Raw genomic sequence first — 17,988 nt, forward strand, 5'->3', positions numbered from 1 at the left:
TTTTTTTTAAAGCTGGAGCAGGTAAAATCTGGAGCAGCTGTGCCTGTGGTGACCAATCGGAATTTATCTTTCATTCTCAAATCCTAACTGAACAAACTAATGAGAGAAGCTGATTGGTTGCCCTGGGCAACTGCTTTAGATTCTGTATGCTGCAGTTTTGATAAATTCCCCTCATTGTCTATAGTGAGCCCAGGGTGAAGAATGACTGGAAAATGATTGATCTAGAAAGTGCCCGGGGCTGTAAAATCTTTTAGCAGACTTGTTCTGCTAGACTGGTTAATGTCATTAGCACCTAGACAAAATGAGCACTTAACCCTTGCAGGGCACACTGCAAGGGTAAAGAAAGAAAAAATGCCCATAGTTCTGTTTTAATTATCCCCCATGCTGGCCCAGCTCCTCTGCCCCTCCTCTCACCTCCGTTTATAGCCTTTTATGTAGCTGTCCGGAGTGGAACCTCTCCACTCCAGCTGTTGTGGAACTACCAGTTTCATGAGGCATTGAAACACTCTGACAGACATGACTCCCAGAGGTAGAGACATGGTGAGATTTGTAGTTTCACTACAGCTGAAGTATATCGGGGGGTTGCCTACCCCCGATATAGGGCATCATTTAACTGACAGCTCTGAGGCAGCTGGCATGACCTCCAAGATGGAGGAGCCCAGCAGCAGCCTTGGGGCTTTTGGATATCTATACAAGGTAGACTTTTGTAGGTAGATATGTATAAAATGTTAAATGTAGATATAATCATATGGAAAGATTGCTGTTGAAATAAATGGTCTGGTGACAGGGTCTCTTTAGGTACTTCTGCTTAAAGGAGAGCTATGGGGTTAAGGCTTTTCCCCATAGTTCTCCTTAGGGTAACGGGAGGATACAAACTAGCGTCCTCCCGTCACCCTAGGCTCAGTATACCGTGAGCTGTAGCTCGCGGTATACTGAGACGCCGCAGCTGAAGCGGATCCCGACAATTGTCCCGGGATCCGCCCAGCTGCGTGACTGACAGCTGGCTCTGCCTATCTAGAGGCAGAGCCAGCTGTACCCTCCCCCGTCCGTTCCGCCAGTCAGCGCTGGCGGATCAGAGCAGGGAGGGGGGTATCCAGTCCCTCCCCTGTCCCGGCAGAGAGCGGTGACAGGATCGAGAGGTGAGTGAATGCCGGTATGTGCACAGCGCTGCATTATATGTCGGTGCTATTCTAATACAAAAAAGAAATATAGCGCAAGCTCCATTTCCTGTTTTAACATTTGACACCTTGATATCATGACTTCCCCTGACGCTTCGATCGTGTCAGTGAACATTAATAAAGCGGAGCTATGCGGGCAGCAATGCAAGACATTAGGGAGCAGTTGTAAATGTTCTTACATGGGGAAGTTGTTTCTCATTTTAGAACTCATTAGTGATGAAGCTCGGGGCCACCCTGGGTACGGGGCGGATCTCATGGTTTCACAATTCAGCAAAACGCTGCATTCATAGCCTAAAAAACGTGCGCCTTAGCCCATAATGCATTGCACAACCTTTTGTCTCAGGTCAAATGGAATCTCTATAGCCAAAAGAATGGACAAGTCAATACCCTCACAATAAAAGGGTGGGCTCCAGGCAGCCATATTGTCAGTGTTTGTTGGAGCTGGTTAGGGACAGCTGACAAATCTGTGTGTAGAGAGATACTTTGCTATACAACGCTGTAGCCCCCATCACCTTTTGTGAGGTGGCTACTAGAAATGTAGTGATTGCCAGAGCTATAGTCAGCCTATACTGAATTATAGTTGGCATTTATCTGGTTAATTCCAGGTGTCCTGGCATTGATTGTAATTGCCTGAGTGGAGTGTAACTCCCAGTGTGAGACAACCAATGGGGGACACTGAGTGTGTGTGCAGTCCGCCAGCCAATAACTGGGGCTCTCATAGCCAATGATGCATGCTGGGACAAGGCATATTTACTCAGAGGAATTGCCATGTGCTCAAGTCAAGCTTGGGATAGCCCTGTGGCCGGTCAGGACTGGGTGCTGTCCAGCCTGCCCCTGGGAGTTGGAGTGGCAGTGGGAGCGGTAGAGCTCAGGTGCGGGAGGTGTTTCCCTGGACTTCAGGCCTAGAGGCCTTTGCTGCTGATTTGAGAGGAGAACCCTCCACCAATCTGATTTCAGCTTTCAGCTAGCTTGTGGCAATGAGTATAAAACTATGAATAGAAAATCTATATGGCCAATAGTTTGTGTACACCTGACCACCACACCGATATGACATCCTATTCTAAGCTTATAGGCAATAATGAGTTTCCTGCCCCAGCCCCTCCCCTCTTAACAGCCAGAATTGCCTCCACTTTTCTTGGAAGGCTTTTTATAGAATCTGGGAGTTTCTGTGGGGATTGGTGCCCATTTGTGAAGTCAGGTACTGATGTTAGATGAGAAGACCTGGCTCCAATTGACATTCTAATTCATCCCAAAGGAGTTCAGTAGGGTTGAGGTCAGGGCTCTGTGCAGGACACGAGTTCCTCTACACCAAACTGGTCAAACCAAGCCTTTGATCTGGCTTTGTACACAGGTGTACAGTCATACTGGAACAGAAAACTGTAGCCCACAAAGGCCGGAAGCCCACAATTGTCTATAATATCTTTTGTATGTTGTAGAATTCACCGTACCCCTCACTGGAGACAACTGGACTCGTAATTTGGGGGACGGTCAACAAACTTTTGGCCTCATAATGTAGGGTGTTATATAAGCCTGATTTTTTTTTCCTGTTATATGTTTAGTTTCATATCTGTTACCATTTAAAACATCAACATCAATCACCCTGCATTCGTCCCTAATGTTTCATAAGTATAAGTGTCACCTTTGGCTTTAAGAGGCAATGTATGTCTATTGTGAATCCTTGAGGTAATCCGAGCTCTCGGTGATAGTAGAATGGGTCCTTATTGGGTTTACATAGAAGATAGTGCAGAAGTTTTTTAAAGAGGGGTGGAGGAGAGATAAGTAAAGACCTATTCATTCTCTAAACAATGTCTAAATCAATATAGTTGGATGGATTATCTCTAATCTTATAGTTTCAAGGCACACAGGTAACATAAACAAAAATGTCAGCAATGCTGCCGTGCAGGGGTCTGTGCACCTGTATATGTTGCTGGGGGACAGAGTGGTTTATATACCACGGAGACTTTGAAGAAGCCACGATTGGTGTTGTCTGTGTCACATTTTATACATTTGTTTCATTCATGTACTATATATAGTCCTTGCCCTTTACTATCTGTCCCACTTTCCACATGGAAATCAGAAGTGCAAGCAAAAGTCAAAAGGCGCATTTGTTTGTCATTGGCTGAATGGTAGTAGTTATTTGATGGGTGTGTATTCTACTTTTTCCTTAGGCATTTACTCAAGTGTATGCAGACAACATGTAACATCCCACATTGTCACCTGATAGTAGCATGCTCAGCCAACGGTGGCACCATATAAATCTAAAGCAGAAATGGCCAGCACTCCTTAAACACTATGGGGTTCATCTACAAGAGTTCTGTCTGGTGTATAGTCGTGCGGATGCCGTTTGCATGAAATTTGTGCCCCTAGATCAGCAGCATTTAGGGACACTAGTGCCATGATGTTAGATGAGACGCCCTGGCTCCAATTGACATTCTAATTCATCCCAAAGGAGTTCAGTAGGGCTGAGGTCAGGGCTCTGTGCAGGACACTCGAGTTCCTCTACACCAAACTGGTCAAACCAAGTCTTTGATCTGGCTTTGTACACAGGTGTACAGTCATACTGGAACAGAAAACTGTAGCCCACAAAGGCCGGAAGCCCACAATTGTCTATAATATCTTTTGTATGTTGTAGAATTCACCGTACCCCTCACTGGAGACAACTGGACTCGTAATTTGGGGGACGGTCAACAAACTTTTGGCCTCATAATGTAGGGTGTTATATAAGCCTGATTTTTTTTTCCTGTTATATGTTTAGTTTCATACCTGTTACCATTTAAAACATCAACATCAATTACCCTGCATTCCTCCCTAATGTTTCATAAGTATAAGTGTCACCTTTGGCTTTAAGAGGCAATGTATGTCTATTGTGAATCCTTGAGGTAATCCGAGCTCTCGGTGATAGTAGAATGGGTCCTTATTGGGTTTACATAGAAGATAGTGCAGCAGTTTTTTAAAGAGGGGTGGAGGAGAGATAAGTAAATACCTTTTAATTCTCTAAACAATGTCTAAATCAATATTGTTGGATGGACTATCTCTAATCTTATAGTTTCAAGGCACACAGGTAACGTAAACAAAAATGTCAGCAATGCTGCCATGCGGGGTCTGTGCACCTGTATATGTTGCTGGGGGACAGAGTGGTTTATATACCACGGAGACTTTGAAGAAGCCACGATTGGTGTTGTCTGTGTCACATTTTATACATTTGTTTCATTCATGTACTATATATATAGTCCTTGCCCTTTACTATCTGTCCCACTTGCATGGAAATCAGAAGTGCAAGCAAAAGTCAAAAGGCGCATTTGTTTGTCATTGGCTGAATGGTAGTAGTTATTTGATGGGTGTGTATTCTACTTTTTCCTTAGGCATTTACTCAAGTGTATGCAGACAACATGTAACATCCCACATTGTCACCTGATAGTAGCATGCTCAGCCAACGGTGGCACCATATAAATCTAAAGCAGAAATGGCCAGCACTCCTTAAACACTATGGGGTTCATCTACAAGAGTTCTGTCTGGTGTATAGTCGTGCGGATGCCGTTTGCATGAAATGGTACATCAGCACCATTTAGGGACACTACTGCCATGTAAACGACATTCGCCAGGCTATACGCCAGGCAGAACTTTTATAAATGGGCCCCATGTATTAAAAGCAGAGGTGTTAATAGCATATACTGTATTTGCTGCAAATCTATGTGGAAGCCACACTGCCCCATCAAGGCCCCTGGCAGGAGGAAAAGGAAACAGTAAGTGATGGGAAATGTCTCTAAATTAAAGAAGCAGCAAAAAATCTTTCTTAGTAAAGTAGGAAAATATTACAACTACTCTTCTTGTCTTGGTGTTACCAGGACAGGAAGTGAGGGGGAATCTCCCCAGTGGGGACACAAACGGCTAACCAAAAAAAACCTGACAGCAGTTCTAACACTTTCACATTGTAAAACTTTTGACTAAAGAGGGGTTTTGGAATCCTAAAATTGAACTCCAGACAAACCGCTAAATACACAGAAGAAATACTTATATGGGAACTGTTGTGCCTGCCAAAGGATTTGTATTTCTGTCCATCCAGCTTTACACTGCTCTGCCATTCAACACAATCCTGGACGGGCAGGTGATCTGATTGTTTAACACTTACACGTCTTGTCCCTTCTCCAGCCTGTGATTGGACAGTGAAAGGAGAAGCAGGACAATGATGTCCCCTTCACCCGGCTTTCTCTTCCTATCTGCATACTCCTTGCAATGCAGCACAGCTAACTGGCTCATTGTTCTGCTGTACAGTGGATTGCAAGAGGCTACTTACACTGTTTGTTTGTATTTAAATATGCATGTAATTATATATTAATGATTACCTATCCACATTAATATTTGCCTTTTATATCTTCCTGGATCTCAGCTTTAAAATGTATTTATAGCCCTAACTTTTTTTTTAAAGTTTTGGATAGAATTTGGAAGGGGTAACGCCTCTGTTTTAATTGTGGTCTGTGTTCCCAGTGGGCAGTTGTCTGGGTTCCTCATTACCGGCCCTGGTGGCCATTGTCTCTGATACAGAAGGTGATGGGAAATCCAAAATGTTTGAGTTGTCACAGGAACAGGAGGTAAGGGAAAACCTTCCAATGGGTAAAACTGTTCCAGTCACAACTGTCTAAAAAGCTCACCACACATGTTACAATCTGATTTTACAATCTTCTTTATAGTGGCCTGCCTGAATGGATACGAAGTCATTGAATAGATTGAGTAGGTCCTTTTATATCACATTGTTTTGGTAAATCTAAAATTGATTGTAGAAAGATTGAATACTAAGATTGTAATGGGTATGGTGACCCTAAGAGGGGATTTTCTCTTGCTTTGAAGAGATCTCCTCTTACTTCCTGCTATACCTCTTAGACAGGAAGTGAGGAGAAAATGGTTGTTTGATAGGATTGCCAGCTTTTCTGGGGGAAAAAATACCAGCTTTATGGCCTCTTCCCTATTAATAACATTGGGAACAAGTCCAATTTTTCTCAGCCAGGCTGGCAAAGTACCAACGAGGTGGCACTTCCCCTATTGATTGATTACCAGATCCTCCCTGTATGTCCAATCACCATCTCATATCTATGGCTGTTCTCAGGCAATTTAAGCACTGTTCTTCTTTCCAACAGGTTCGATCTATCAGTCCGTCAGCATTTCTGATCAAGTACCATATACGACCTTGTCACAGAGGGAAGTCTTCAGAACCCCTTCGAAAAGCATTGACACCATGAAGGTGAGCAGACTATTAATGGGCCTGAAATCTCAGACGTGTCTGAGCAGACAGTGTCTGGGTTCCCATAGCAAACAGAATCTTCTTTTCATTTTGAAAGCTGAGCTGAGAAAAGAATAGATAGAGGCTGTTTGGTAGGGGCAAAAAAGGCAATACTTTTTTTCACTTTGACCATTGGGGACCCAGGGCCGGTGCTAGACTATATTGCGCCCTAGGCAAGACCAGCTACTGCACCCCCCAACCCCCCTCCTGCAGCCCAACCCCCAATTCCCCCCCTCGCAGGTGGCCCCATTCTCCTGCCGGATAGCTTCCGCAGGCAACAGGTTGATGTAATTTAATTTGAAATAGCCAATAGCAGACTGGCAATTGAAAACCCACCCACTGAGCAGGGAGAGAAAGTTCCGCTCCTTTGCTCAGTGGGCTGGTGCAATAGCCAGCCTGCTATTGGCTTTTGTAATTTGAAATAAATGGGGGGTGCCATGGGTGGGTGAGTGATTGAAGCTGCGCCCTAGGCGGCTGCCTAGTTTGCCTAGTGGCAGCACCGGCCCTGTGGGGACCCCATTGTAAAAGTAGAATTGTTGTCGCCCATAGGGAGGGCTGGACAAATTCAAGGAGCCCGGTAGAAAATGCTCCTTAAAAATTGTCAAGTTTTTGTCAATGGAGCTGGCTCCTAAATATATTCTGCTGGCTCCTGGATTGGACAGACCTGTCTCCTGAATTCCTAATCTGTCCACCACTGTCCATAGAAACCCATGGGTTTGGCTCTTTAAAGCTGAACATTAGGCAAATCGCACAGATTAAATACATATACGTTTGCTGTTTTTACCTGCCAAAAGATTTTTAATTTTTTTTTCTATTTTTGTCCAGTTCTGAAATGAGCTCCAGTCTGGGTGGCAACTGTGATTCCCTCCATAGATACAGAGGAGTAAGTGTTGTCACCCTAGGACGGGTAGTGTATTATTCGCAGGATTACCAGGTGCAAATTAAGGAAAAAAGCTTAAAAAAAATAGAACAAATGCAATGACCACATCTAAGGACTGTTAATCTTAAAATGTATGAACTATTTGGCCTTAGATACACTTCAATATACTTATAGATCTTCTTCTTCAAATATGTCATGGAGCAGCCCCATGTGTGCAAGCTCAGTGGACATTTCCATCTGGGGTCATGCCCTGCACACAAAAGAGACCCACCCGACTAGACGGCATGTCAGAGGAATATCGGTGCCTCTAGGCAAGGCGCTGGATACAAAGTAAAAATAAACCAACATAACTCGTATCTAAGTTTTTTTTGTTTTTTGTTTTTTAAACTCGAGCAAAAAGTTTTGGCGGTTAGAAATTTCAAACCTTATTTATTGACATTCAAAAGGAGCATGTAAACATTGTTACCAGCCAATCTGGAAAGTCTACCCAAAGGTCGGCCATGACACCAGAGAGATTATAGGCATTTCACAGACCCCAAACAAAGACATTCCTCCGCTCTCAGCCCGCATGTCATGTGTGGAAATTGTACACTTTGTTCCAGGTACAGAGTACCTGTCACAGACAAATGTTTTCACAACAGCAATGTGCAATGACATCTCTACCTGCATGTCACAGCTAATGGACGAGAAATTAGGCATCTAAAGCCAAAACAAAAATAATAAGACTCTAAAACAAACATTTGAATCTAATGTATTATTGTATGAACGTTCTTCATTTATTTTGGTCATATTAAAAAATAAAATTCAAAATGTTTTTTACTTTTTTCTTTAGTGAGATAAACATGAAATATTGCAAATAAATAAGTTTTTTTTTTTTGAATTTTGGCTAACGTGTAGAACTTAAGATTTCTTTCTGTCCTTATCTGCTTTGCTGAATCATAGCGTGTTGTTTTCAGAGCTCAATAGCTCAAGGTGACATTTAGGGCCGATTCACGCCAGTGGTGTTGGATTGCTTAACATAGTGACAAGCAAAAATGTAATTGTTTCCAATGGGCCCAGTTCATATCAATGCACTGCGTTGGCTTGCACTTGGTGGAAATGGAACATGCTGTATAAAAACGTACAAAAACACCCAAGCAGCTGCACACTGATGAGGTCACTGCATAAAACCAACTTTATTAGACACGAGCATGCGGCACAGTCCCTGTATTCAACCAACTCTAACATGTCTTTATGATTAAGCCCAATTAGGGTGAAACGCGTTAGTGTCTGTAGAATACAAGGACTGTGCAGCATAGTTGGAGTCTAAAAAAGTTGATTATATGCAGTGATCTCATCGGTGTGCGCCTGTTTGGGCATTTGAGGAGTGAGGACGCGGTCCCTTGACAAGCACCTGTTACTTCTTTTTCTCTAAAGCTCGACTCTGGGACAGAGCTGTGTTTTTCTTTTCTTGCATTACAATCTACTAGAGGAAGGAAAAATCAGGTGCTTTCAGTCCTGTTGACAAAAAAAAAGAAGCTTTTTAATACAACACAGTGCGTTAAAAAACCCTCAAGTCAACAGACATCCACTCAAGTGCGTTTAGCGCATATCAACACAAACTCAACACAAGTGGTGCAAATCCAGCCTTACACACACAAGTCAGAGCCGTGATTCCTCCCCCACCCTGCCTGCCTTTTTTAGATGATTCCCCACAAAGTATCAATTAGACAGAGGCAATCTGAAAGGAGTCATACCAGCAGTGTCAACTGTTTATAAAATGAAGACTGTATACATTGTCAACTCTTCGGTTTGTTCAGTTAAAAATTGAAAATGAAAGAGAGAGGCTGATTGTTCCCCATTCTGTCTGATCAAGTTTTGATAAATTCCCCTCAGTATATATTGCAGATCACCAGTCCTTAGAATTAGTTATTTATTAATTTTTCTGGCTTTTTTTCCTATATTTCCACCTGATGATCATGGTGGTACCACACTTCCTGACAACGCTTACTCCCCATACTGTATCTATGTAGGATCAGTGTTGTCACCCTAGGCTGCTAGACATCTAGTTATTCTCATATAGAGTACAGCGCACTCCCCCCTCTATTTATTTTTTAAAGGGAAAGGTGTTCTGTAGCTTATAAAGAAGAACTGGGCTGTTAACATTGCTTGAGATATCAGTGCAGCACAGGCACAGGAAGTCAGGAGATCATTGGATTTCTGGCAGGATCAACCTGTATTTTGTACTTGTATTGGAGACATGTACTAAATATATATATATTTTTTTATTATGCCCAGACATACACTTTATCATGTTATCCAACTGTTATTTTTTACTTTTTTTTCCAGGACCATCAGTCATCAGCATATGAAAATGGGTGGGGTGGAGGATATTCACAATATGGCCAACGGAGGCAGGAAAATGGTTGGGCTGGAGGCTACTCTACTTACAGTCAGCGGGGTACTGAAAAAGACTCGAATCAGAGGAAGCCTTTTGCTAGAAAGGAGGTTTCTCCAGAACGTGAAGTTGGAATGGGAATATATGAACAAAGGAAAAACACAGCAGCAAGCTTGAGATATCCAGAGCACCGGCAGTATAATATGTCTACCACCCGCTATTCACGTTCAGAGTTTGGTACTGCAGCCAAAGCACGGCAGAGTACCACTGGGAGGTCCAACATGTCTGATCAAGATTCTGTGTTCAACAGCGGCCCAAACAGTCCATCAAAAGCCATCTACCAGCAGAGGAACAGCCGAAGTCTAAACAACCTTCTTGACAAGGAAAACTACCAGGCTGCCTACATGGCTGGTAGTAGCCAAGTCAGGGCCGTGATCCCACCACAACAGATGTACAGTAGACCCGAGGTTCACAGGGCGACCTACCAAAAGACAGTCTACAGGACTGGAAGGGGGGAATATTCTGGAGCCACTGGAATGACAATGGGTGGCAAGAGAACCACCATGACAGCTGGGAGGGTTGCTGCTGGACCCATTATGCAGACCCAAGTTGATGGTGTCCATGCAGAAGGTCCTGTTGGGTAAGTTATCATGAGTGAGTTTCTTCATGAGCACCTGTACTGAAGTAACATAAAATTTTGCGAGAAAGAGAGCTTAGCTCGGTTATTCCAGTGCTGAAGGTTCCAAAAAATTTGGAAGTGACGGATTTAAGGTCTGCTCTAGCCTTGTTGACTCCACACTTTTTGCATGTTAGAAGCAAGCTGAAGAGTCTAGCGCTAAGGAAGCAGGTCTTTATTAGTATGGGAGAGTTGTGTCTAACTGGTGGAAGGTAGGAGAAGCAATTTATATAAAGCTTTTAAAGCAACCTAAAACCATCATAATAAAAAGGGGGGTGGGGGGGGGGGGCGGGACAATCTTTACTAATTCCTACTTTACAGTGGATTGTTTTTCTAGTACTGCAGGTGAACTAAAGCTTTACAGAAAAAGTGAGTGTGATTGAATATTTCCAGCATCTCTGGGACCTAATATTGTGTTCGGTAGACCATTCACAGATCAATCTTTCTTCTGCAATCTTCAGAATGACCAACTATTGGGCCATTTAAAGTGAACCTTTCAGTAACTTTACAGTTCTGGATGAACTCATTCCTGACATGTCACAAATTACAGCAATAGTATATCATTTTCACAGTACAGTTCACATAACCTTGCTTAGATATCAGTCTGCTGCAAGCAGGAGAAAGCATTTCTCCAGTACCTATTCCCCAGTAATCAGACTGCAATATATTTATGTTGGAATAAAAATGTGAATCTAGGGTAAGAATGGGCAGATAATGCCAAGGCTTTGGTTATTTAGTCTCTGCCAAAGGCTTTTGATGGTCTAATGTTTGTACAGAACTGGCCAAGACAAATGGACACCTGATCATCACATCTGTATGAGCTTGTTAGACATCCCATCCAAAACCATTGGAATTGACATGGAGTTGGTCTCTCCTTTGCAGCTATACAGCCTCTGCTGTTCTGTGCAGGCTTTCCATGAGATTTTGGAGTGTGTCTGTGGGAATTTGTGCCCATTCAACCAAAATGTATGCATTTAAATAATGGCATTCTAATCCATGCCAAATGTGTTCAGTAGGTTTCTGTGCAGACTACTCAAGTTCGTCCACACCAAACTCATCATGCCATGTCATTATAGAGCTGGCTTTGTTTACAGGGGCACAGTGGTGCTGGAACAGATGATAGCTTTCTCTGAATGGCAGCCATTAGGTTGGAAGCACAATGTTGTCTAATATGCTGTAGCATTGACAGCACCCTTCACTTAAAATGTGAAAACTGAGTCATGAGTCACATACTTTTGGCCATAGAGTGTAGCAGATGTCTAGCTATAGTGAGCTGCAGGCATTTTATTTCTACAGTTTTGCCACTAGACCTAGAATGTTTACTTTAACTTATTAGTAATTTCTGATTGGTTGCTGTGGGTTCAATACTTTGACAACTGCTGTTTGCCTTGTTGAAGAAGGCCAGTGGCTCATATTCTCTCATTGTGTCGTTTATCATAAGCTCGGCTGCTATTCAGGTGACATCAGAGGTGGACATGACCCTGGAGAGGGCAGTGAGTCTCCTGCAAAGCGACAGCTCCAGCGCATACTGGCTAGTCACAGCCTGCAACTTCATTCAGCATGAGTGCTTCCAGAAGATTGAGGCGAGAAGGCGGGTACGTTTCTCAGTGACATTTGTCACTTACCCGGGTTTGTATGTATTAACTGATAACCTATTTATATTCAATTCTCTTCATCCAATACACACTAGGCTAACAGTAGGAGTGCCTACAGCAGCATGAGCGACTTGTTTGACTTTGGCCTATTCTTTCCCTGGCTAACAAATTTCTTGCTCCAGAGCTCTTAGTCTTGTTTTTCAGATACTAAGAGACGTGTTGACTGAAATATAGCTTCTTGTCAGGTGGATGGGAGGGATAAATTAGAAGAGTTTTGTACTTTTATCCACTCAGGCATGCCCAGTATTTAAAGTATATGTTAACCAAAAATGTATTATTTCATCTGTGTCCATGTGGATGATTGTAAGCGTAGCCTGATCGCTTTTAATATCTCATTTTAATGAGAAATAACACCAGTTCTTGTCTGTAGGATTCTGACCATGCTACACAGATCCTTTCTGTTGTGGACAGTTAGCATCCCTCATGACATGACATGGTGCATGAGGTGATCTTGTAGTCCTGTAGTTAGCTCTGCCTCCCTTTCCAGCCCTGCTCTGCCTGACACATCCTGCATAGACTGGGAACGTATTTCCCCACTAAATATGACTTAATTCAATAGGGATACGCCCCTGCCCATCAATAGGGATACACCCCTGCCCAGCAACAGGGACACGCCCCCCTGAACAGTCCTCCTATGTATAACTGTTTCCATTGATGTGACCCCCTCACCAGCCCTGGAAGGTAGACTGCTTTGTAATAATCTAAATGTAAGGTATTTAATGATAATAATTAAAACAAATTAAGTACATTATACTATCATGATTTATAGTGCATAGAGTAATAGGGGATCATTAGCATTCACATACTGTTTAAGGCTGAACACTATTTATTGCAGCACAGAGATGGTGGGAGCCCCTCATAATGGGTACAGCAGGTATACACACCTAGAAACTAAGCACCAGGATGGTGAGAACACCTCATAATGAGCACAGCAAGTGTGCAGACCTGGGATCTTGGTGCAGAGATCTCATCTCTTCTATCCCTGAGGATAGAAGAGACTGTTTACAGCCAATATATACACATGGAAATCATGTAAAAATTTTACAAATAGTTACCTTTTGAACATAAGCCCAGTACTTGGAAAATACATATTCTCTTGTATTATTGCCACTAATATGTCCATGTTTTCGTTGCCTTGGTCAGAGCTCAGAGGATGGAATGAGATTTAGTTTGGAGGGCAGGAATTTCACGCAAGAGCGATATCTTAATCCCTTCTGGAATTCAGAGTCTCTTTCTGAAATTCATTTCAGATGAAGCAAAAACTCTGAACTTAATTTATCTCTGGTGGGAGAGACTAATGAACAGTCACCCCTGGACTGACCATGCAGCGTATGAGGAGACTTGTAGGTTACCATGGTTGACTTCTCATTCTGCAGATGCCAATTAGCTGGCTGTCATGTCGATTCCTTGTACTTCTAAACCTTGAAAAATTAACCAAGAACAAGTATGGAGATAAAGATTTTATATAAACTAAAAAAAAGCATATCAGTTTAAAAATCTATAAACTATATAAAACATTAAACTGACCCAAACCATTGGGACTCATGCATATGGGTGCATGAGTTCATGGAACATAAACTGCAGTCATATTTCCCCACTTAGGGTACATAGCTGTGGCGCGCAGTCACCTATAGTAGTGAATGGGTTTTGTTGGTTGTACAATACGTACAGGTGCACAGGTTTACGCAAGTAACAGCATAAATCCACGTACAGCCACCCTCACCAATCCATTGTTATGGGCGGCTGTACACCACAGCTGTGTGTCTTGAACAGAAATACAGCCGCCATTTACGTTGTACAGCCTCATGAGGTCTTATAGGTTACCTTTTAAATAATCCTTTTATAATAGCCAGGAGCAAAGTGCAAGGACCCCTTGCCACCAATAAAAATTATCTATCCTAACTCCTTCACTAAAAGAATAAAATCTTCCATTTGACTGGTTGTCAACAAATACGGCTCAATATTAAAGGGGTAGCTTACTTTGTAGAACTCTCTTAGACCCATGTTCCCGTAATCATGCCCATGCTTTTTCCTGCAGGTGTACACACTGGGTGGGATCCCACGGCTAATACGTCTTCTGAATAGTGACAACGAGGAACTGCAGCGGGCGGCCTGTGCGGCTCTCAGGAATCTGGTGTTTGAGGACAATGATAACAAACTGGAGGTGTGTGAGCAAAGGGGGATGCCAATTCTACTGACCCTGTTGAGGGACACACAGGACCTGGAGATAAAAAGACAAATCACAGGTGATGCTTCTACTTTTATTTCAGAGTTGGGAGAGCTGCCAAAAAAGGGTATACATTACCTAACACCAACCAAACTTGTGTCAATAGTAACGAATTGCACATTTAGGGCCTTGTATAAGCCTTCTTTACAAACCTTGTTCAGAAAAAGCCTTGGATAGGAATGTTGGAGCTGAGATGGTATAGTTTAATGGCTCTGCATGCACAAGAACGTGGCACAGCATCTGCAGGAACTTGGCTTGCAGCATCTAGATTGGGCTTAATGCAACAGGGCCGTTCATATCCCTTGTTTTCCGTAACAGGCCCAACCACCAGGAGAGCATTTAAGTATTGGGCAGTGAGGACAGAACATGGCCTGGACCCCCTTCTTGAACCTGTGTGCTGCTGGCTTAGGGTTTCTTTAGAGAAAACATCCAGTGATCCTAACAAGAGTAAACTGCTGTACTAAAAAAAACCTGCTGGTACTTTTTATGTAACCTCAGCTGTGTACTAGAGCATCCCAAGTGCCCCGAAACCCGGGGCATTTAAATATCAACCAAAGCTTGCAAAGTCTAGCTCTGCCCTACTTTTTTGTGTTTCACTCTTAATGTGGCCACACAGTGCTGACTCAGTGTGTGGCTACTTCAGGACCCCCGCAAACACACCTATTCAATAAAAGTCATTTTTTCAATCAAACACATTTTTGAAGGACCGGACTGTTGCAACATCTATTACACAAGCATGGTCCACTGTTGTCACCATCAGGAAACCCACCCTGAGTGTCATGCAGCCATCACTGGAGTGCATGTAGACAGATAGTTGCTCTGAAGAGAGTCCTACCGCAGCCATTGTCAGAAGGACTTCCTCTGTGTCTTATTTCTTACATCTCAGACTGAGCAGCAGTTCCACCAGGGATAAGTCGGTGCGTGCTCCCAGATTATCACTAACGTTTGTTTAGGCGGGCTGGTGTGACCGTTCCTTGGTAACCTGCAGCTTAAAATTCCAAGGCCCTGAGATGATGGCGATGACTCAGCCCAGCCCGTATTGTCAATCATCAAAGAAATGTGTTAAAAGGATCTTCTACATATAGATCTGCCCATTCCTTCTTCAACCTCCTTACAACTAGCTGGCCCACATCTGACTGCACAATCTCCTTTACATTTATCAATGTCTCTGCCTGCCTGATTGCATATAAATTTAATGGATTCCGTAAAGAGACCCTGTCACCAGATTATTAATTTCAGCAAAAAATCTGTCTATAAGATTATATGTGCATTTAATGTATTATATGCATGTTATTTACCTGAAGAGGCCTCCCTTGTGTAGATATCCAAAAGTCCTGAAACTGCTGCCCTGTGCCACCATCTTGGAAGGGATGTAGAAGCCCCAGCAAACTCAAAGCGGTTTGATTTCACTCGTTCCCCTGTTCTCTTTAAGTACATAGTTGTTAGTAACTACTAAATTACTAAAGCTGGCCATACACTGATTGAATGACCAGAGTGTGGCCTCCTTGGGGACCCCCCACCCCTCATTTGAACACTCGCTGCTGTCAGAATACAGTAGCCCGACTGGAGGGGAGGATGATTCCCCCATCCAAACTGGTTATAATCGAGCATTTTTTCTTGACAGTGTATGCCCAGCACAACTTTTCCATATTCAACAATTTTAAAAATATCTGCACATTTTTATGCTTTTATGTGCATTTTCTTTTGCTGTTCATTCATTGTGCAAAGTGAAGAGAAGCATTCAGAATAGGGATTCTCCTTGGTGCCAATGCATTAAAACTGCATCAGATGTGATTTTGTGCATTCACCATTCATTGTAATGGGCCTGCTTGAAGTGTGTGTGTGTGTGCAGAAAAGAGACAAGTGTGAACGAGTCCTAAGGGAGCCCATAGAATGATATATAATTATTGCCGGCCAACCCAGCTGCTTTCAGCCAGATCAGGCAACAACGTGACTTCTGTGATGGGCCCCCGGGCCAGCTGGCTGCTGTCACCAGTTACCATCCATTTAGCAGGCCAAAATAAAAAACATTTGTGGTGGGGTGGGGATAGGATGTTGTTCTAGGTGTGACTCTATTCACCATTCCAAGGAAACGGCCTGGAATTTTTAGATAAATGTCCACTATGTATTGTGATTCACACTGCCAAGTTCCTGACAAGCCTGTGCAAAGCGATGACAAGCTAAAGACTGATAGACACAATGGCTGAGCACACAGTCAGTTAAGCTGGCCATACACTCAGCTTTCACCCATCCATGCTAAACACCATGGATGGGTGAATCTCCCCGCCAACTACTGTATTCCTACAGCCAGCACCCGCCACTCAGAATACAGGAACGGCAATTGCAGCTAATTGGCTAAATTTCAGCAGCTAATTTTTGGCATGGCCCGTTTAACAAAAATAAACATTTGTTGAACGGAGAGGCGCCGGCAGAGCCACACGCCTCAGATTTGGGCCAAATCAGCAGGACTCGGATGAGCAGTGTATGCAGGCCGGATTTACTCTCTCTGCTGCCCCAAGGCCAGGTTCCTCAATGCGTCCCCCCTACCCGCCAAAGCAAACCCCCCTCATGGAAAATGGCAGACCTGCAGGCTGCACACAAACGATCTCGGCGACATTGTGGCACGTCACCACGCTGGTTAGGCAGTGTATGGGGGCAAAGCTCTTGTCGTAATGAAGCCTAAGCGAAGTGGCAGAAGAAAGCCGGCAGTGGCAGTTTTTGGTATCATTTTAGCATTTTAAATAATAAAGATGTTTTCCGTGGTAACAGATGGGAGGAGAGTGATAATTTGTTTTGCTCAGAAGGCTCTGTCATCAGTTTATCTCGTGTCAGTGAGAAATGCTGTACATTGTAGCTTGGTGCAGATTTTCCAGCCCTGTCACATGGATCTAAAAATACATTGTGTCAGGGCGAGGAAACTGCTTATTACATGAAGGTTTTCATTAGAGCTCATCGTATAAGTAGACATTATGAGTTCTTATCATATCATCTACCTGGAAGCTATCTTTGTTCTGACTTTCATGTTTAGTGCGTGCTTATACCATATTATAAAGCAGATTCATAGACTTAATGGTCAGCTATAAATCAGGGAGTATGATTAGCATCCTTGCTGAACAACTGATGAGACAACATTAGTTAGCTACAGACTGATGCATTGATTGTCCCTTCCTGGACTACAGGACACCTCTACCTCTTCCCATCTGCATAATATGGATGAAAGGGGGGAAGGGGGTTCTGTATTCCCAGGGGAGAATTCAGGCAGAGCAGACAACTCTGTTGGGAATTTCAGTGCATCATAGGCAATGTGATCAGCTCACACAGGATGGAAGGAGCTCATTGGATTTGTGCCGGAATCAACTGATATTTTTAAGTATTTGCAGCTTTTATAAAGCGCTGAATCTTGGGGAAATGTAACTGTATTGCAGAGATGTACTGGTTATTTTTATTTATATTATTTTGAATTGACATAGGCTTTAAGCACTATTTAGCATGCCTTAAGTACAGCCTATTAAATATTGGCCTTAAAGGAGAACTATGAGGTGAGTGATTTTCACTCAACCTCATAGTTCGAGCCGACGTGTGGCAAAGAAACTGTCACACGTCGGCTCAATAGATCGGGAAGTGAGCGAACACATACTGTCGCTCGCTCACTTCTTGATCCTGTCCCTGCAGAGAGCCGTGACTGTCACTCGACGGCTCCCTGCATGGATTCCCCCCCTC

The 17,988-nt window shown here is 43.2% G+C and overlaps 1 protein-coding gene across 2 annotated transcripts in view; it reads left to right on the plus strand.

Moving 5' to 3' along the window:
* PKP2 (plakophilin 2) overlaps window positions 1-17,988 on the plus strand; it is a 70,871-nt gene that overhangs the window by 27,596 nt on the left and 25,287 nt on the right. For both annotated transcript variants that reach the window (XM_018556093.1, XM_018556094.1), the window contains exons 2-5: window positions 6,311-6,414; window positions 9,662-10,350; window positions 11,828-11,981; window positions 14,080-14,287. In XM_018556093.1, the coding sequence (XP_018411595.1) occupies window positions 6,311-6,414; window positions 9,662-10,350; window positions 11,828-11,981; window positions 14,080-14,287 (1,155 nt within the window). The remainder of the gene's footprint in view (window positions 1-6,310; window positions 6,415-9,661; window positions 10,351-11,827; window positions 11,982-14,079; window positions 14,288-17,988) is intronic.

Source organism: Nanorana parkeri, unplaced genomic scaffold, assembly GCF_000935625.1.
Source record: "Nanorana parkeri isolate BGI_ZX_2015 unplaced genomic scaffold, ASM93562v1 scaffold224, whole genome shotgun sequence".
Classification (NCBI taxonomy): Eukaryota; Metazoa; Chordata; class Amphibia; order Anura; family Dicroglossidae; genus Nanorana; species Nanorana parkeri.